Genomic DNA, 22,173 nt, shown 5'->3' on the forward strand with positions numbered 1-22,173 from the left:
TACTGCCAGATGAAAATGAAGAAACTAGGACTCCTCAACTGAGAACAAGCTTACTGCCAGGATGATGCTTTTAATCTTTCTGATATACATTCCTTAATTCTCTAATCACAGTCTCTGAAGAAACAGTACCCTTTCCTATTCAGAAAATGCAGTAAAAGGATGGTATTAAATCTAGCTTGTCTTTGCTGCTTCAGGTCTGATGCCAAGTATCTACACATTTCCAAATGAATTATGGTACCAAGCATATACAACTCTGTTTTGGGAAAGCAGCAGTTCTGTAGTAACAAAGCTCCTAAGTAAGGTAATGGCATAACTGAGAATAAGTGTATATTAGAATTGGGTTTTACCAAGTCTTTATTTAAGGCAGTTATTAGAATGTGTCTATTCCTTTTGAAAAATTGCAAAACTGTGGTTTGTTTTTTTTAAAAAATGTAGGCTTTTGGCAGCTGAAATGGGTTACCTTTATCTATTTTCTGTCCTTCTAATCCAAAGAACTATCCAGCCCACAGAATCACAGGAATTTGAGCCGAGTTGTAACCATTTACCTCCCAAACTCTCCCAACCTGCTTCTTTAGATGTCCAATGGGCTCACAATAGCAAAATCAGAATCCTTGCTGTTGTTACTGCTGTCATCATCAGGGCTGGAGCTCAGGTTGCTGGATGAAGCTGAAATGGAACCCATCAGTGGGTCAGAGAATATCAAAGAAGAACGAGATGGAGCTTCTGGCTTCACTGCTGCCTCCTTGTGTGCCTGAAGGGACTGTTCTGGCTCCAGGACAGCACTTCTGCTTCTCTCCTCTTCTTTGGAAACCATAAGGTAGTCATCAGCACTCTTGCTCTCACTAGTGCTCGAATCAGTTGTAGTCTGTGAGACAACGGCACGGGAAGGACCTCAAGTTAGTACCAGTTTTACCAATTAACAAGGTTTATGATGCATGTCAGGAATGGGATACAGGGATAATCATTATCTAGAAGTAGCAATGCCCAAATCAAGAAGTAAAAAAAGAAAGTGTGTATTAACTTTTGATGAAATAATTTGTTACGTACAAAAGCCTAAAACCTAACATGTTACTTGGTATAGCAGCCTTACAAGTTTCATCATCATAGTGCAACCATGTAGTGATCACAGCAGCCAGGCATCTAACACATACAGTTGTGAAGATTTTAATGAGAGAAAATATTGTAATATATAATAATATATAATAATAACAAAACAATGAGAATTATATCCTCATTAATTATATACTAATTATGCTATCAGTAATTATTTTCAGTAATTATATTCTCATTGCTGTTAGTTTTCAGTATTAATTAATGAAGTAGTATTTTTTGTTGGCTTGTATGTACAATGGGATTTTGGAACTTGTCAGGAGAATGGTTTGATGTAAAATCCCTGACCTGTGGAATCTGAGCCATAGACAGACCCTGTTCAGTGTGTACCCCTTCAGGCTCAACAGATCAAGGCTCCCAGGGCTTCTAGGCTTAGTGCTGTCAAGTGTTTCCTAACCGTACCAGAAACTGAGGGTCTGGGAATCCTTCTGTCTGCTTAGACCTTGGGAAATATGTCTCCCTGAGCACTCAGGTAGTGGATGAAGACTATGGATCAGCATACCAGCAAACTCTCAATCTTATATTCCAACTAGCCACATTCAGGAGAAACCCAGCTTTTCAACAGTCAGAGCTACATGTGATTAGAAGGGAAGACTACCATATACAGCAGAGTGGGATTTCTCCCTTCTTGACAACTGGCAGCCTATTAGCTTGACTGTGATCCAAATGGACAACATTGTATTTTCTTCTGTAAGAGATGTACTCAACTCCTGTCTCGTGCTATGCTCCCCTAACAAGAACAGGACTACTTTCTTAGTTGCACTCACACAAATATTTCCACAGTAACGACGCAACCTGTCAAACAGCCAGTGAGGACAAGCATCCTGAAGGGAAATGATATTGAAAAGAATATATTTGTTTACACTAATGCAAGACTGAGAAAAAGGAAAGTAGAGGGGCAGCTGGGGAAATGTGTATGTCAACGTGTGTCAACTACAATCCCTTCAGCTGTGACTCTTTCACCAAAGAAAGAAATGCAAATTCACTCTGGGATAAATGAAAGACTGTGGCTATTAAAGGAAAAAAGAAAGTAGTTACGAAAAAGAACAACAGGAGTAATCTGAATGAAATAAAGTTAGACCCACAGCACAACAGGTAAAATCAGAGTATGGAGGTCATCACAAGTATCAGTAAGCCCAGACTTGGAGTTATGGTATCCATGGCCTCCAGCAAAACTTATTTTGCCAAATTCATTATTACAGCTGAAAACAATTTTCCATTGCTCTGGTTACTGATGATAGATCAGAACGTTCTTGAAAGGGAACTGTAGAGTAGCTCAGGGAGCAAAGCCCACCTGTGACTAAGAATGACTGTAACATGAAACAAGGGAGCTGGAAGTTCTTGCTTGTTATTTACATAATTGTTACAAACTGTTAAAAGTCACAAACAAGTAAGTATCAGCTGAAAGTGAAAATATGTTCAAATACAGAATTGTGACCTGTTCCCTTCTGAAATTCATATGAACAAGGATTCAAATATATCCCATGCAATAAACTTTTAAAACATCCTGTCCTTATAATTTTTTGTGTTATCTACGCAGTGTCTAGGTATAATATTATATTATTATCTAGGTATAATTTTAGATAGTATTCTGCTTTGTGATTATCCCATTTTAATACTTTATCATTCAAATGGAAATACCTTAAGTCCAGTGTATTGGTTACAATTTTATGAAAGACAGTTGCCAAATAGATAGATATTTACTTTTTTTTTCCCTTTTTAAAAAAAAAACTAATTCATTTTCCTCAGGTGACTTAATAAAATTCCTATCCAACTGAGCAGATTGGTTATAGAAATACCAATATCTATCCTGGCTGACAGCTATCAAAACTGATCTCAAACTTCCTGATCTGTGAGGAGTCAGGGTAGTTCAAATGTCAACAATTTCAAGGAGTTTCCAAGAAGTTAAGAACAAATAGATCTATCCTACAAGGAGAGCTACTTCACTATTTAAGCATTTCTGAATTGAGGCATCATTTGCTATTAATTAGCCTTTTGCTTTCATCTGATCTGTTTGAAATTCTGTCTTCATTCATTCCACCAGTCAGCCGGCTCCCATCTCCAGGGAGCCCAGGACACAGGCATCACACAACTGTGGCTCTCCTCCACCAACAGAGAATCATAAAACCATTGAATGGTTTAGGTTGGAAAGGGCTTTTAAAGGTCACCTAGTCCAACACCCCCTCCCTGCAGTGAGCAGGGACATCTTTAATTAGATTAGGTTGTTCAGAGTTCCATCCAGCCTGACCTTGAATGTTTCCAGGGATGGGGTATCTGCCACCTCTGGGGGCAACCTGTTCTCATGTTTCACCACCCTCAGTGTAAAACACTTCATCCTTACATCTTGTCCAAATCTACTTTCTATTAGTTTAAAACCATTCCTCTTGTCCTGTTGCAACAGGTCCTACTGTTTGTCCCCATCTTTCTCACAAGCCCCATTTAAGTACTAAAAAGGCCACTAGAAGGTCTCTCCAGAGCCTTCACTTCTCCAGGCTGAACAACCCCAACTGTCTCAGCCTTTCTGTACAGGAGAGGTGTTCCAGCCCTCTGACCACTTTTGTGGCTCTCCTCTGGACCCCCTCCAACAGGTTTATATCTTTCTTATACTGAGGACTCCAGAGCTGGACACAATACTCCAGACGAGGTGTCCCCAGAGCAGAGTAGAGGAGTAGAACCATCTTCCTTGATCTGCTGGCCATACTTCTTTTGATGCAGCCTAGAATACGGCTGGTTTTCTGGGCCATGAGTGCACACTGCCAGCTCATGTCCAGCTTTTCATCAACCAGTATCCTCAAGTTCTTCTCAGGAGGGCTGCTCTCAATCCCCCGGCCTGTATTGATACTGGGTGTTGCTTCAACCCAGGTGCGTTGACTTTGCACTTGGCCTTGTTGAACCTCATGAGGTTTGCATGTTAGCAGCTGCCTGACTTTGTAGGCACCAGTGCAGCCACAAGACAGGGCCAGATGAAGCTTTTTTTGGGAGCTCTACATGCCATTTTCCAAATTTTAGCACTTTGTTTCCCCCCGCTCCATGTAACAGAAATATATATTCTTTTAAACAACCACTGCTGCATAGTTCACCTGGCTTCTTTCCACACTTCTATTTAAAAGCACTCAGGGAGAACAGTACAGACTCATTTTGCAAAATTATACACTTCATTAAGCTATCAAGATCATGCTATTGCAGTTCTCATAGCTCTCCCATCTGAGATGGCTCCACCCTGCACAGGGTGACACAGATGTTCCCTAGTGACACACTTGCCCAGCAAGATCAATGTTTTCCTTGCTGATACCCCCAAGGATGCTAACAAGGTGTCTTCCTTTTGGCAGTGAGCCCCAGCAAGAGCCCTCTGTCACAAACACTTTGCAGTAGTGTTGCAATTTCCTGAATTCTGCTTCCAAAATGTGCTCCTTTGCAGTTAGAAAAGCACCCTGCCCGTTAATGAAAGGAAAGAAAATTACTCATCCTAATTTCTTTTCATTAGTGTTGTGCTTTGCAACTCTACTTTTCATTCTACCCACACTTTTTGGTTCAGTTAGAGAGACTGATAGCTAACTGATGTATCAGAGAAGCAGCAAAGCACAGAGATTGACTCCAAAATGCTCTAAAAGGGCCTTCTGCAAATGTTTGCCCATCCCTGGCACACACTGGTATTTTGCTACTGATATTTCCAGAGGTAAAATACCTCCTCCCTTCTTCTTCTGCCTGTTTCTGTTTCAGGAAACTCATGCTGACGTGAACCATGTTTTTTCCCATCTGCTGCCACTACCGAATAAATGAAAAATGACAGAATTATACTTCCAGTAGCTTTGAAAGTTAACAACCTTGCGCCCGTTGCCATATGGCTTCTCCAAACATTTTTTCCTGATGAATATCAGCTATATCAGCTTATTTCAATTGCCTTCATACTGTGAATGAGTTAAAACTAACTGTAAGGATACAATTCAAGACAGCTTAGAAGAACAGTGGCTCATTTTGCCTCCTTCTTTGAACAGGCATAAAGGCAAGATAATGTGCTAATTATCACTCATTATTTAGCAACACAAGCCTTCTGTTTGTCAACTGCATGCTGCTACCAAAGCCAAATATTCCAAAAAGTGTCCTATTTCTCTGAGCCTTTATCTTATTTTTTTTTTTCATTTTTTAATTTTGCAGCTTTCCTTCCCAAAGAAGGGTGGTATCCTTCTCCTTACTTTCAAGGAAGGGATTTTGAGGCAAAAAAGACGAAGAGCACTCTTAAAAAAAAGTAAAGATGATTAATATTTTATACTTACATAACAACCAAGCACAAAAAAGCTGATTCTTATCTCAATTATACAATAGCTACAACTGTAAATTTTCCAGCTGTCCTAGAAAAAAATGCTATAATTCCACCAGAGAAAAACCTCTACAGTGTAAGTCAGATCACACAGAATTACATGCATTGCCAAAGTCACAGGAAATACAAATACAGTAAAAATTATTTAACAAGAAATGCATTAAATGGTCGAGAAGTGGTTGGAATTTTTAATCCCCTTGAAGCTAAGTACTCTTGACTTGACCCAGGGCATCAGTGCAGCCCATTTTCTTTAGTACAGCTAAAAGCCTGGGCCACGGCCTGGTTTGGGCCAACAACTGACCTCATCAATTAACAGTTGAACATCACAGCCCACTAAATTTAGCAGTTTTATTTTCCTATGTTTTATTAAAAGGGGTCCAAAGTTCTCTTCTTTTTGTATAAAATGACATAGTGGTTAAAGATGATGGACCTGTAAAGAGTACAGACTGTTGGAGGACTAACAGTCTTGCTGGATTGCCATTTCTAACCCTAATATTTTCTTTTCCTTTCTGTGAAAGGGGCTAATGCTCATTATCTCAACTGGAACTTCCAGAAGGTTAAGAGGAGAGGAATATAATCTGTATGAATGTACTGCACCTCCAAACCTAAACCATGCAGCGCTGAAGCCTCATTAATGTTCTGCAAGAGCTCAGCTTGTATAAACTCTACTCATGTTGCTTATAGTTGGCTTATCAGCAGCTTCCGAAATTGTGGGACCCTCTCAGTTCCTGGGGGTAGATGTATATAGACTGACTATACACAGGGATAAGACCAGACCTCGTTATACACTGCCTCCAGAGCTTCCATTGGAAAGAAACCTGCACAGAGCAGGCTTCACCTGCTCCATCCAATGCTCAAAGTGCAAAGCCCCAGTGCCTCTGCCCAGTGTCACGTGGTTTAGACCAGATCTGAGCACAGGTTTCTCCAGCATGAGTATGGTCTGCACATGCTCATACAGCATGTTGTCATTTTATATGGCATTCTACCTACCAGTTTCTAGAATAAATCCATGTAAAAATCATCCAAAAAGTACTATCTGACATTTTGTCAGGAAAGCAAAAGGTACTTTGTATAAAATGCTAGGAAATAAAGGGCAAAAATAGGAGGTCATTATATGAACACTCCAATATGATACATCAGTTTAACCTATGGCTTTACGATGGCAGAAAGTAGTGATTGTAGTGAGAACAGACAAATAAGCAATGAAAGCTTTCTAGCAAAGCTTTGCTCTTTGAACCTGTCAAGGTTCAAGCAGTTGGTACTGCTAATAATACTGAAATACAATTAAAATATAATTTTTAACACAGAGTGTTCTAACTCAGGGGGACTGTAATAAAGTGAAACAAATCTGTGTCATTATTTGAAAAGTAATAAATATTTCCTGCTGTTCCTAAGTAAACTTGTGAAAAGTAAACTGGTTGCAGACTCAGACTGTGAGGTGATGGTGCTGCCACTGCTTTACAGGTGTGAGTAGCAGCAGTGGGGTGGCAGACTTAACAGAATTCTGGTACAGAAATGTGCATATACAAAAGTACTCGTTTTTAAGGGTAACTTTTGAGTGTGACTGAGTCTTGGACAGAGAGGGACCTTTTACCATGAAAGGAAATACCTCTTCCTGTGTATCAGCTTCTCCTCTGACTGTATGATTTGCATGTGAAAACATTGTTTACTGATTCAAGGAGAAAGTTAATACAATGGAGTAGAAGGTAAAAGCAACCTCCGTGCTCTTTCCTTTTTGGCACTGGCCACAAATACACTGCAATGCAGATAATCAGCTCTTACATAATTAGATTGTGGAGGACAAGAACAATGAGAATAACCATATAGGAACATTTGATATGGGAACATTCACCTCCAGTTTTTACATCTTTGTGGAGAAAGTTATTCTGTGATTCTGTGAGTCAACAATCTGAAAGAAGAGCCCTTCCAAACACTGTGTAACACTTAGACTTAAATATCTGTGTGTGGAGCATAACGCTACAATAAAAATAACTGAAGTAGGACAGTAGCTAGAGAGACACTTTTAACTGTGGTTCTACAGGCATCAGGAATTCTGCTGTGTTCCCATGTAATGGGAAGTCTTCAAAAAATGTAAAACTAATTCCATCAATGGCCTGTTTGAGACGGTTTTTTCTTACCTGTCGTCCTGAGATGAACTGTTGCTTTGTCATAACAGGTCCCTTTAGGGTATCACCTGTCCCCTTGTTCTGACTGTTGGAACAGTAATGATCATCGGCTATAGTGATTTGCTCATTTTCTTCAGCTTCCAGCTGGCTCTGGTTGAAACGTAATGAACCTTTCAGAATATCTTTGATCTGTTGTTGAACAGAAGGGGAAAGAATGTAAGTTAGAAATTCAGAGGAATTGAAAATTTTCTAAAGCTCTCTGCAGCATGCTTTCATACACCATTTCCTCAAAATATCTGCTTTGAAGAGACAGGAAGCAAGTCAATCTTCATCTCTATATTGGTTAAAGATACAAATATCAGTGAAATGTGGTTGTATCACAGTCTGGAAAACAACTATCCAAGATATTTAAAGGGAATGAAATTGTTAAGATCATTCCCTACCTCGTTATACATTTAACATATGTCACATTGTTCCTCATAAAATGTATTTTCAGGGAGCAGAGGGCACTATAATCAGAGCTACAGATGCTCAGCAGCATTCTCATTTTATCTATGTAGTATTTTTTCTTTTAATTCAATGACATTCAGGAGTCATCACATTTAAATAATGGGAACATAGGCATGACTATTGCCTAGCATGTAGATTTTGCATTAAGAAAAGCAATGGTGTTGCACTGCCTCAGTGCTGGTTGATGCATTCCTATTAGTCAAACGGCTACAACAAGACAAAGCAGCATACAAAAAGAATAAAAAATGAGAAAAAAAAAAAAAGGATTAATAGCAGTAAAGAGTAGAAGAAGGTAAAGCTAAGCGATAGTTATACCTGCTTCAAACCAGCCAAGGAAACTAGAATTTCATCTTCTTTTTCCAAGTGTTCTTGTAATATGACTTCTTGAATATTTCCTGCAACATCAAAAAAATGAAAAGGTAAACACAGAAAATCCCCTAAATAATCTCTAACGTGCTGCCAACTTACTGCTTACTTATGCTCTCAAAACAAAATCCTGTGACCTACAAACACAATTACACACACTGATCTAGAGGCTGACAACCTTACCAGGTGTGGAGGTGATGCCAGCCCAAGCCTGGCACTGCTGCCAGGACGCCCACAACAATGCTGTGCTGCTGCGGGACTTCCACTGCACCAGTGCATCAGTGGGCTCAGGCTGCTACTGGACCGTAGAAGAAAACATTGGCCTCTGTGACTAATGGAATTACATACATCTGTGAACCTGCAAATGTCAGGGAAAGCACCCAGTGCTCACAGGAACCTGCTGCAGTTCACTGAAAAGGTTAGGGTAGGAGCTCAGCAATCTTTGACTTGATCCCACGGCTGCTGAAGATTCTAGAATGCTCTTCTTTATAAAAAGACTGAAAGTTTCATCTCCTTTCCCAACTCTTCTTTTAGGTAAAAGACCTAGAGCTCAGCCAAACTTATTTGACAGAAAGAACAGTACAGTACTGTCACATCAGAAGGCCCCTGCCTTCTATACCTATAGTGCTGTCCTTCAAGGATGCATTTCAATACTCTGGTACATGGTGTTTACAGGAGTCAGGGCTGGAAGCTGGCTAAGGCAGCAAAGCTGGAGCTGTGGTGGTCTTCCCTATGCCAGGGAAAACCCAGGCAATGCTGTAGTCCAAACTAGCCCTGAGAAACTATAACTCCAATAGCTCTGCAGACCCTTTTAACTATGTTAGGTCTCCTCCTAGCTCCTGCTTTCCTTCTCTTAAAGAAAACATCACAGATACCTAGGACAGGATTACAGAATGAGATGGTGTCTGTCAACTGAAAATGACAGGATGCTCTTTTGTGCCACTCTACATAGACAGAGCTGGGCCCAGCTCTTTCAGTGACACTTATTTGGGAACAATAGTCATCAATATTTGTAGTGCTGGTGCTTCAAAATGAGAGCTTTGTACCATTAACTCACACCTGCAATGCATCTGTTTGTTTTCAAAAACATCCTACGTGTTCGGGGCCCAAAAGTAGTGAAAACTGTTGTCAATTTTGCTGACAAGGACAAATATGATGACACTGACAGCTCTGATAAAACGTGAAGTTTCAAGTAAAAGTACTGAGCGATTTGGTGGAAGTTTTGTGTTTGCAGAATAAATAGCAAAAGAATGAGGTACGGGGGACTGGACAAGAAGAAAGAATAGAATCATAGAATTGTTCTGGTTGGAAGAGACCTTCAAGATCACCAAGTCCAATCAGTAACCCAGCACCGCCAGGTCACCACTAAACCATGTTCCTCAGTGCCACATCTACATATCTTTTAAATACATCCAGGGATGGTGACTCCACCACCTCCCTGGGTAGTTTACCCCAGAGGTTTACAATCCTTTCTGTGAAGAAACTTTTTCTAATATCCAATCTAAGGATCCCCTGCTGCAGCTTGAGGCCACTTCTTCTTGTCCTATTGCTTGCTACAAAGGAAAAGATACCAAACCCCAACTCACTACAACCTCCTTTCAGGTTTGTAGAGAGCAATTTGGTCTCCCCTGAGCCTCCTTTTCTCCAGGCTGAACAAACTCAGTTCCCTCAGCTGCTCCTCATAAGACTTGTGCTATAGACCCTTCATCAGCTTCATTGCTCTTCTTTGGACAAGCTCTAGCACCTCAAAGTCCTTCTTGCAGTGGCCCAAAACGGAACCCACTATTTGAGGTGCAGCCTCACCAGTACAGGTTGTGATCACTTCCCTAGTCCTGCAGGCCAGACTATTTCTGATACAAGCCAGGATACTGATGGCCTTCTTGGCCACCTGGGCACAATGCAGGGTCATATTCAGGTGGATTTAAAATCCACATATAAAATTAGAGGTTTGAAATTGAGTGGGAATGAGAAATCAGTAATGGGTATATAAATGAAGAAGGGAAAGGGCAAAAGAGGAGAAAGGATCCAAGACTAAGTACTAAATGAACCACTAAAGAAGCCATCTGAATAGCAGAAGGAATAAAAGAGGCTAGAACCACGAAAGGTAACAGATGACAAGAGTCTATGAATGGTGATATGATCAAGGTCAAGAGCAAAAGTGGAGGTAGGATAACTCAGTTTTGAATAAGCAGCCTATCTCAACAAGGAGATCCATGTTACACGATTTAGGATTCATTATTTACCACATCAAAGTGGCAGTGTCCTGTAGCAATGAAGTCAAATGTAGCAGAACTGAACAGTGTCTAGCAGAAATTTTACATCAGAAAGGTGCTGTATTATGAAGGCTAGAAATAATATAAAACTAGATCTTTCTGCAAATGTGTGGCATCATGAATTGTGAGAAAGCATAACTAATTCAATATTTTACTTGCTTTATCAACACTTTACATCTAAATTATCTAGTTTGTCAGCTTGGTCAACTAAAAATATTAATTGTATCAATATTATTATATTAATATGTACTTATAATACTTTAGATCCTGATTTCTACTGTTTAACAAACAATGCATGATTTCATACCTTTAAAAGGTTCAGAACTTGAAACATCACAGGCAGGAAAGCAATGCTTAATCACAGCCTGAATCACTGCATTCAGCTGTCTTTCTTTTCCATTTCTCAGCATTAGAAAGAAAAGCACTTCTGCAGTGTTTGATCCCCACAGAAATTAAAACCACACATTAAAAAAACTAAGGTATGCATAATGACTAAGCAGATGGACCAAGAAAATAATTCAAAACAAACCTCCAACCTCTGAAGACTAAATGAGGGAAATGTAAAAAAATCAGGGAAATCAGAGCAAGTGAAGAAAAGCTGAAAGGCATTCCACATGATGTGGAAATAATCTACTCTTTTCTGTTCTTTAGAACAGAAATGTTTTATAAATCAGTATTAAAAAACAAAAAATTGAAAAGATTCTATTGTAGCTACAAAACCCAGCTGTAACTGTGAAGAGCCAGTACACTGACAAATTTCTAAGAACTTATGAATAGAACTGTGATAGTTTGCCAGCAGTAAAAATTAATAAAAATGTTTGTATCATCACATATTTACTTCAGCAAGAATAATGCCACATTTTAATATTAGTTTCAGAGGAGAAAAGGCTAAGAGTGAAAAGATAGGAAGTACAACAAAATTTTCTAATACTTAACTGCTGTATTTCTCACATTTGTCTTTCAGTTTGCAGTATCTTTACGCTATGACAGATGTCTTGGATATGTAGGGTCTATTATTTTTCATCAGATAAAACTCACTAAAATCTATTTTGCAAAAATTTCCACTCGGACTCTAAGACACAGTTTTGGACTTAAAGAGCACACTTCCACTTCACACAGAAAAATGCCCCAAGACACAAATCACTGTAATCAGCTGTACCTCCCCCCACCTCACCCCCACAAGTATTTGTGACATAAGGTCATAAATTGGGATGTCTTTCTCTAGTACAATGAAACAGAATTAAGGTTTCTCTGCGGAATTGGCAATGGATCTTTCGTCTTAAATATGCCCTTGAACTGCGCATGGCTTCTAATCTACTATACACATTGCTTCTGAATGCAAAGTTCATTAGCTACCAAACAAGTACAGAATCCAAATTTATCAGTGTTGTGTTTTTTTTTTTGTTTTTTTTTTTTCCCCCCTGGCTGGCAAATAGAGAGCAACTGAAAAAATGCATGTGGGCAACGTGATTTTTTTTCCCCAAAAAAAAATATTTTCTGCTTGAGTGCTTCCTCAAACACATTCTCCTGCTGGGACCACCCTTCGCAATCCCTGTGGACCACAGGCAGGGTGGGAAGAAGAGGAGGGGTGGCAAGTGACTCAGTAGGCACCTCTGCAGCTGCACTCCCATGAATGGCTGTGCCAGGGCTCAGCACTCCCCACCTCAGGGACTTCCACCCACGCCTCCTCCCACTGCTGGGGACTGGGAAACTACGCTCTCAAATGCACACAAAAGCTTTTCATTTCACCCTTCTGTAGCTCAAAAGGTACCCTTGTAATTATAAATACATTTAAAAACACTAGCTCTAGAGTGCCAAGAAGCGTATTTGATATGACATTGCTCAGCTGAAGTGTGTTTACATTAAGCTGAGATGTATCACTTTATTCTTTCCTTCATAGAAGATGTTACTGTATTTTGAAAGAAATGCTTTATGCATATAAATGAATTGGCCATATATTGATTTTGTTTCCTTATTTGATGCTCTCTATTAGTACCTCACAGCTTTAACTATTTTTTGAAAATAAAAAAACGATCTTTAAAAAAAAACCTGCAGAGGTCAATTAGGAACTGAAAACACCTTCCACCTTGTAAACCAAACACTAATATAACGAATCAAAATAATTGACCGATTATGTGATTTCTAGATTATTCAAAACTAAGTCCAATTTTACACTATGCTATAAATATTTATCTTATTAGAATAGCTGCTGTCATTCAAAACTTAACGAAATCCTATGGTACTTAGAAGACTGAGGCTAATGTCAAATATTTCTGACTACATTTTTTGTTTCTTCCCTTCCATAAAGATTTCACTTAGCTGACACCAAATGCTTTTTGCAGAAAAAGAAAATACTTCTGTTTCAATGAAGTTCTTACCAGAGGAAAACAAAAGGTGAATTTTGCAACCTGTCACCTGGTGGTCAGAGCACTGCTGTGAGATGCAGAAAATCCCAGACAGCCATTACATGATTCTGGATTTGTTTCAAACATAGTACTAAGAAACCTCTACGCTTCATAAAATGAACTCTCATACCCCTAAGCGTACTCTTGAAAAAGCCTCAGAAATACTGGAGCTGTAAAACCAGTCGCTCTCTTCAGAAATCAGCAATGTTATCCACTGCTGGGGCTGCCCTCAAACAAGACTCACAACCCCAGGGATGCCTCTTATATAACTGATTAGAATTAATTTGGGTGCTTAATTGTCAAGTGAGCAGATTCATTTAAGTTTGATAGATACAAGATCAGTAAATCAGTAACTACTTCCTCACCAAGACTATGATTGGCTGCCTTGATATAGTTTAAAGCCAACTATAACTAAAGAAGATTAACATGCAAATTATTGTACTCTTGTTCTTTTCTACAAAATATAGAAAAACCATGTATGAAGTAGTGATTTGGGTAGCAACAGCTGAAACAGCTAAAAATCAAGGTGTAATTAATTTTTCATTTGCTGTTACAGTCATCCCAAATTGTAAATAAGTTCACATGCAAACTCACAGTAGTAGTCTTTTTTAAAAAAAATGAAGATATTTATTTCCTCTTCCTAAGTTAATTTCTAAAATTTAAACTGAAAACGTGCTATCATCCTCTATACAGAGATGAAAGAGGAAAATAATCCACAGCAGCTCCTGGCAGGAAAATTAGAGAAGGCTTATGCTCTTTGATGACTGACCTGCTACATATTGCATGATGGTGTGTGCAGTCACTGCTGAGCTCCCCAGCCAGGGAAAGGGCCTGTTCAAAACTTTCATCTGTGAATATGGCAGAGCTGTTAGGCTTGGCCTAATTATTTTAGAGACTTATCAAGTAAATCAACTTCCACTGAAAATTTCACATGCATTGATACAGATTCTCAAAGAAACCCACCCAGAGCTTTGTTAAATGAGTGGGAAAACTAGTCTGCTGTAGACAAGGTCCTCTCAGGCATCCCTTCCTGCCTGTCCACCTGGAAGACAGACCTCCATGTCTTCCCTTCCGCCGGAGAAGCGGGAGATAGGCAGAGCTACAGCCCTGCTGGATGAAGTCACAACATGGACTCACCTTTATATTGACACAAAATCAGATGGAGCGGGAGAAAACTGAACCCAGGAATAACTTAAATGTTCTGGTCTCTTAGGTTCTTTTGTTTTCTGCTGTACTGCTGCCTTTTTGCAGTGCTTCTCGTTCCTAATGATTACTGTTTTAAGCTGGTCTCTGTGGGGCCTTTCAAGGAAGATGACTCCTGCTGAGTCAAAATAGCTGCAAGCTTTATTATGAATGCTGCCTTTCTACTACTAGCTCCTGATCAATGACTTGTGAACAGTGCCAGAATCATGTTAAATCGGCTTTTTTCACCCTTGCTTTCCTTGCTACTGGGAAGACAACTCAAACTCAGAATGCAAAACTACCTTCTCATTGCCAAGGCAGGCAGCAGTAAAGGGAGAACAGAGTATAATATGTCACCTCCTTATTTTTCCAAAAAAGGATTGCAAAAAACAACCCCAAGGTTCTCATAGATGTCAGGGCACTGTCAGCTCTCTGGACTTAAATTCCAGTGCTTTTGTATAATTGTTTTTATGAAATCAGAGATTACAGAAAAAACTTCCCATGTTTCCTGCACAGTATAGTAGCAATAGCAAGACTGCTTTTTCACTAACATTAGAAGGCTGGAAAAATGGACTGGGAATTTAGCTTCTGATGATCAATTTTTCTCTGTTTTCACAACAAACACTGCTTTCCTAACTGAACTTGATCTGACTGAGCAGGAAAGCATGCCCTCTCCTTAAAACCGGACAGAAAATCTAGCACTTGACAGTGGTTTTTAGCCTTTCTAGAAAGACTATACTGTATGACATAGTGATCTTGCTGTTTAGTAATACAGCTCAGGATGTTTCCAAATACTGTATTTTCTTTCCAGTGTTAAACATCCAAGTGAGAGGAGTTCCTTCTCCAGCAACAGAGTTTGTGATCTAAGTGTTGCTGAAGGCAACACCATTAAGTAGCCTAACTTTATCTATCCTACTGTGAATGTAAACTTTTATTGCAACAATTATATATTATATTAAAAATATTACTTAGCAGTATTTGAGTGTTAAAAAATTTAAGAATCTTAAAAAACTGAAGTATTAAATTCTTCGTGAAGTACTGCACTCTTTAAAATGTTTAATTTCATACGTCATGCGTGGAGTACCAACGCCTTATCAATATTTAAAATATGATAATGCTTGTGACACCAGATAAATCTGAGGCAGAAAGTCACCAATCATCAACTCATAGCAGTGCACAGAATCACAGACATACCGAAAACCAGGCTGGTAGGGTCATGAAGTCATTTTGTCCATCCCTTGCTCAAAGGCAAGATCATGCTTAACATATGCCTCATGTCCCTGTCAGTGCCAAGGTGTACCAAGACAAGAGTGTATTCCCAGACATCTGTGCTTTCAAAGAATATATGGATGTGCACAGGCACTGTGCCTCCCAGGGCAGGTGACAGAGAAAGCTCCTCCTGTGAAGGGCTAAATTTTTGCAGAATTTTGGCACTGATGGTGATGATTATAGCCTGTACCATCCCCCACTCCTTACATGAATGGACAGTGCTGATCATTGTTAAGACAAATGACATCTGTGTGGTAGCTATTGTTTCATGTGCTCCATATTCACCCATCTCCATTCTGCTCACCAAAACTCCTTACCCATGATTACCAATACCTTCTAGGACCCCCAGCAATATATTTTTCTTAAAGTTCAAAGCAATTTTTTTTCTCTCTCTCCTCCTGCAGAATTCCTCTCTTCCTGTTGCTGTTTATATTCACTAGAAATAGAAAAATTACTCTGGTGTGAAATAACAAGCAAATAAGACCTCATTATGCATAAGTGACAAACTTAATATTCATATAAAATTTAAATCTTTCCTAAGGGGAAACTATACATTTTCACTTCCTTACTATCTAAACACTTCCTTTGTACTGCAAACAGATTGCAGATGTTACACATGCTATGGCTGTGTAAAAGACAGTTATTGTAGATCATGTAGAGATTTTGAAAACATGAGGTTTTCTACGTCTTGTATGGCTGAACTCATTTAAAAGTGTTTATAATTTTACATGCAGAATTATTTACTGAAATACTATTGTTGTAAACACTACATAAAAACCTGGATTGATTTGAGAGTTTTGAAAGCAAACATCTATAAATGCCTGAAATTCTATTTAAAACATTCTTAAGGGATTTTCTGTGATGCATGTTATATATAGAATAAATGACAACAAACTGTGAAAGCCATTTTTAAAGTTTTCTATGGGATCATTTTCTCCAGTACAGAAGTATGATGTTATTTTAACCTGTGTTAAAAATACTGCTGAATATATCACCATATATTTTCCTTTAATTGATCATTGTTTACATTTTTCCTTACCTGTATGAAAGCCACTGTTGAAGTTATTAGTTTCTACTGTTCTGTCAGCCTAATTGCTTATGGTGAGGACAATTACACATTCAATTTATTTCATTCCAGTTAGTTTGACCTTCGTGGAGAAACTCACGTGAGGTTAAAGCATTATGCATTTGGTTAGTTCTGTGTGTAAGGAAGTATATAGCCTGTTGCATGTTCTGCTCTTTTCCACTGTAAAGACTTTACTGTAAAAAGCTACTGTTGCATACTATATTCTTGAAAGATTGAGGGTCAAAGAACATACTTCCCAGACAACTTACATATTGGATCAGGTACATCAACACTAACTTGTTTAAATATTTGCCTGTTTAATTGATATTTAATAACCTTAACTGAGTAACTTGTATTGAGGGTGTGTGTTTATTTTCGTCTGTGCAAGTTTTGCCTGTATGAGTAGCAAAATACTGGACAATTGTTGGTAAAAGCATTGCATGCAAAAGGTTAATTTACATTTCTCAGTTAAAACCATCCATTTTTCTGTGCTGTGAAGCTGGTGAAATTGCACTGCCATTTAGAAAGAAGAATGTTGCAACTTTCTTACAGAGCACCCCATGATTTAAGTCTTGGGTAGTTTCTTCTGAGGTGAAATGAACATCAATGAAGACAACTGATACTGACACAGGAGATAATATATACATCAAATATATGTTACTGACTTAATTATTATGGCTGGTGCTCAGCAATTAGTATGCTTCCTACAGCTAAAATAACCTGGAAGAAAAGATAGAGCATCAAAACTAAACACTACTCTTTATCAGAGTAGTCTTTATTTCAAACTTAAACACAATTTGAAAGGGGCACCTTCCATTTCCAAGTAGCATGCACAAAGAAAGCATGGATCCTGACTACAACTGTAGGACGTCTCAGCTCTTTTTAAGGATAGAGGTTGATGTAGCCAAGATAGTTACTTGAAGTGCCATCTCCAGGAGGCAGGGAAGAAAGAATAGGGCTGATTTATAAACTTCATTGTATCATTCAAACTATTTGGTCTGAAATATTCACATGTATTGTATAACCATTTTTTTTTTTGGCATTGTTTTCAGACTTTTATGATTACCCAGTGATTATTCCTTCCTTGAAGAAATCTCAGTCTATTACCTATATTCTCTCTGTTTGTTACAAACTTTTGGTTCTAACCTGTAGCATTTCTGTAACAGAAGAACATATTAGAGTCAAACGTACCATAAAGAGATGGAACAGGACTCCTACTATTAGTGTTACAGTATAAAAGACTTTTTAAGTACCTACAGAATGTATTTGGCTTTTAGGTAAGACAAATGGAATTTCTGTTTCATTGCCTGAGAAGGTAGATGTCAGAAACGAATGAATTGTACAGTACATCCATTCAGTAGTGTTTGCAGCTCCACATGAACTGTTTTGCCATTTAGAAGAGACTTTGACTTAAACTGGTTTGAAAAAAAGATACTGCAAGCCTTGAGACATATTTGACCACTCATTCAGAAGGTCTTAGGAGTGAATTACTGACAGTGGCGCTGGATTTGTGCTGGGATTGTAACTGAAAAGTAAGTCAACCCCAGCTGTGAAGTGTGGTTTCATTCACATTAATAAAAATAATCAGAAATGCATGTTAAAGAAAAGCCATTTTTCTCTGTTTGCCTTAATTTTGTTCCCTGTGCTTCTGAATGTCTTGCACAGATTTGATGAATACTGATTTTCTGTTTGCTCTCTCTGTATGGTTTTGAGTCACGCTGCTGCTCTATTCTGAAGACAGGGACTTTTCCATGTCACCTGGTCCCTCTACCTACTGCAATGCCCCTTGCTGAAAAGAGCCCTTGTCTGGGCTTACTCAAGTAGCTCTGTGCTCTTCCTGTAATGATGACACGTGCTCTGAACGTGATGGGCGACTATGAAAGGCTGAACAAAGTGTGAAGAGTGAAAGAAACCTACCGTACATGCTCCTGCTCACCTGGCTAGTTACAACATAGCTCCAATGACTTAAATTAAAGGTGGATCTTGAAGAATCTAATAATAAGCAAATCAGTGACTATGGTAAGGTTCAGCTATAATAATAGCAATGATCTTTATGGGAATAATGGGGAAATTAACAACTCGGTCATGCCAGAATTTAGCTGCTGCCAAGGTATTATTTCTCTGAAGCTGACATCAGAAGAGAAACCAATTCCTAAGAGATGGTGGGAAGGAAAGGGTGGATTGCCAGTGGCCAGCAGTGGCAGGCAGATGCTCACCATGCAAATGGAAGGAAGTAAGAGGCGCATGGAAGTAAACATTGTGACTTGAATTCATGGAATGTTGCAGGCAAAGCTGTTAATTAGGTAATGGTGGGGTGTGTAAGCTTCATTATTTTAATCTTGTCCTTTTCATACAGACTACTGCACGGAAAGCCTCTGTAGGTGCCCTCCACAGCTGAACTTTCAGGATTGCCACAGTTGTCATAGAAAGAAAGTAGTTCTCAGTTGAACTGTGTGGTTTTGACCTTAGGAGTTACCCTCAAGGGACAAAAAGGTGGTTAAAATTCATGGGGCATGAAGAATTACACTTCTTTTTATATAAACTTATACGTATATATTTATATATATAAAATTACCAGAAGTGAGAGTCTTAAAGTCATGCCATACAACAAATATTTGTTCCTCAGTAACCATTCCTGTATGTGGTTTAATAAATTTGTTAATGCTCTTTATTTATAAGCTGTTTTTATAGGTTATTTTCCATCATTATTCTTAACCAAAGGAGCAATCCCTTTAGACTTATAGGGGTGTGTTTGATGTGGTCTTTTTAATTTACAGTATTTCTAATCACACTGAGATGGTAAACTATGGATTACTTTATTTATGTCCCAAGCATAAAAGAATTCATTTAATGCACTTAATTCCTCAACAAATGCTGAAGTATTTTATTATAACCCAGGGCAGCAGAATAATTTCCATTTCATTTCACCCTTACAAAAATGTCATAACCTTTTGTCTCACCACATGATACATAAACCAAAAATTCACTAGTATCTTGCACACATTTAACAAGCACTGCATCCAGATCTATACTGGGCAATACATCAGCCCCTAAAGAACAACCAGTTAAGTCAACTTTCTCCTCTCCCTCCTCCACAGCAAATTATTATTATAATTAAATGCATCCTTGTAACAATTGCATTGACTGTTAAAAGAGGGGTGTATGAAGTCAGTCTCATTAAGGTTCTATTTCACACAATAACCAAAATTATACTAGCAGCTATACTCTAAGTTTTTATTCCTCTGTTTTTATATTTTTTCTTCCTTGCTCATGGTGTTCACAGTAATCACAGTGAAAAGGTGGCTTTGAACTGTGTTTAATAAGTCTTCCAAATAATATTTGTCTGGGAGATGTCAGGCAGCATAAGTGAATCATAAAATCATAGAATAGCTTGGGTTGGAAGGCACCTTTAAAGGTCATCCAGTTCAACCCCCTCCATTGAGCAGCGAATCTTACAGCTGCAGGCACTGACTGATGGCTGTGGCAGGGACATGTCCTGTGATCCCATCCAAATAGCTCTCAAAAGACTAGCTTTTCTTTTTTTCAGGTTTTTCTTTTTTGTTACTGTGAAGCCACGCAAGGTTCAACAAGGCCAAGGGGAAGGAGGGGGTTGGGGCCATTCTTGATATCAGTACAGATATCAGTACAAAAAATGCACTCTAAGGACAACCTCACCAGCCCTGTACGGGTAGCTCAAAGGAGGATTATTTGCTTTGGCTTAGCAGAGCCAGCATGCTTAAACACGAACTTACTAGATGTGGGTCACAGCCGAGAGGTTTTAGTGATATTGCCTCCAAGACAAGAATGATTTAAATACCTGGATATTGAGCAATGCATTTCTGAGACTCATCGGAATGTCTCCTGAGCATCTGGCTCAAGTTTCACAGTATCAGTATGAAGGTGAAGTGAATAAAACCAGGCAGACGTTTTTTACACAGGTTTCTTCTGTGTAACTGGGTACCTTTGCAGGCATTTCTAAGGTGTTGTGTAGAACCCTGTGGGCTGACTCTTTGCAGACTGGTATGAGTCCATAGGGCTTATTAACTGAGGCTCTGTGCTGTGAAAAAGCAGCTAAATTGCTTCTGATCTCAGCTAGCTATGGAAGCAAGCTTTTGCATTTACATAGTACTGCCCTTAAGCAAAAGCAAGCATGGAATGACCTTAGTTTCTCTACTTTCATAACCTGACAAATTACCCATCAAAAAAGAATAGTTTCTATATAAAGATCCCCATATCCAAGTTAATACTGAACCAATGTTCCTTTAAATTGCCCCTCGTGAAAGGACTTCCTGTACTATATGTGCAATGATTTGGTAAACTTTCACACAGTTGGAGGTCTGAAGCTATGTCTCTGTTGGAAACAAATGGTAGGTTCTTCTGTCTTAGAGAACAGTGATGGATTGTTTCCTGTCCCTTATTAACAGATGACATTTTAAAATCTAGCACTTTTCTCTCTTAAACAAACCTGGCAAGCTCATGAACATTCTTCACAATCTCTCATACTAGTATTGGAGGATTAATACTTCTCCAGCGTTTCCAATAATTTTTTGTTAAGAGGCTGTGCTTTAATCCTGGGCCAGTGCTGACATGGTCCAAACCCCAAAGATACAAGAACAGCAGACGGCGTAGGATGGGGGTTTCATTAACTGGTGTCACTTGAACTGTCATTTAACAGCGCTGTGTTGGCTTGAGCCTGGGATTTAATAAAGCTTTGCTCTTTGAGGCCCTCCAGATTGACTTCATGTTGAACCAACATCTCAAACTCAGTTCCACATCAAATGCAAAGGACAAGTGAGGAACCGTCCAGCAGACACTGTGGGGCCTTCTGAGTGAAGTTTGGGTGCATATCACTTCCACAATTTATTCATGATCTGCTCTAAGACATCAGACAGAGAAATATTCTTCTGAATGTACTTGCTAGCTTGATGCTTTTCTTTGCACATGGTGGAAGTAGGGAGGAAACAAATCGAAATTCTTCAAAAAATAAATAACTTTATGACAGGTTAGAATATTGTAATACTTAACTGGTATATTATGGCTTTCTGAATCATTAAGCCTTGAGGTATTTATATGGACTAACAGAAAAGTATCTCACAGGAAGAAAAATGCTGAAGAATATTATCCTATTACTGAATGCAACAGGGACAATATTATTTCCTGAAAAAGGACAGTGTATGTGGAAAAGTAACATCAAGAAAATGCATCTGTGATGATGCTGGAGCAGTAATAGCTATGGCAACTATACTTCTTCTCCATCAGCTGAGTAATATTCTGCATTTATATTGTGAACAAAGCCGCAGGACAGGCTGACAAGAAGGGATGAATCTTCATTTCCTTAATGGAAGAATTGAACACAGGATTTTTTTATTTATTTTTTTTTTAAATTTTGGTATTTTTTTAAAGCTATGACAAGCTTGTGAGAAAGACTGGGAACAGCAGTAAAATCTGCTTTCCTGTCTGGTCATTTTACATATAAAAATTTCAACATTTGTCCTTGGAGGCACTAAAATGTGTTCCACCTTAGCAGTTCTTCAGTGGCTAAGGGAAA

At 38.7% G+C, this 22,173-nt stretch overlaps 1 protein-coding gene across 1 annotated transcript in view; it reads right to left on the minus strand.

Annotated features, from left to right (window-relative positions):
- Positions 1-486: 486 nt before the first annotated feature.
- LOC103773591 (TBC1 domain family member 5-like) overlaps positions 487-22,173 on the minus strand; it is a gene marked incomplete at its 5' end in the record, with an annotated part of 43,019 nt that continues 21,332 nt past the window's right edge. Inside the window, 3 exons of the mRNA XM_008940969.1 lie at positions 487-865; positions 7,567-7,743; positions 8,380-8,459. Of these exons, the coding sequence (XP_008939217.1) occupies positions 572-865; positions 7,567-7,743; positions 8,380-8,459 (551 nt within the window). The remainder of the gene's footprint in view (positions 866-7,566; positions 7,744-8,379; positions 8,460-22,173) is intronic.

Source organism: Merops nubicus, unplaced genomic scaffold, assembly GCF_000691845.1.
Source record: "Merops nubicus isolate BGI_N331 unplaced genomic scaffold, ASM69184v1 scaffold22375, whole genome shotgun sequence".
Classification (NCBI taxonomy): Eukaryota; Metazoa; Chordata; class Aves; order Coraciiformes; family Meropidae; genus Merops; species Merops nubicus.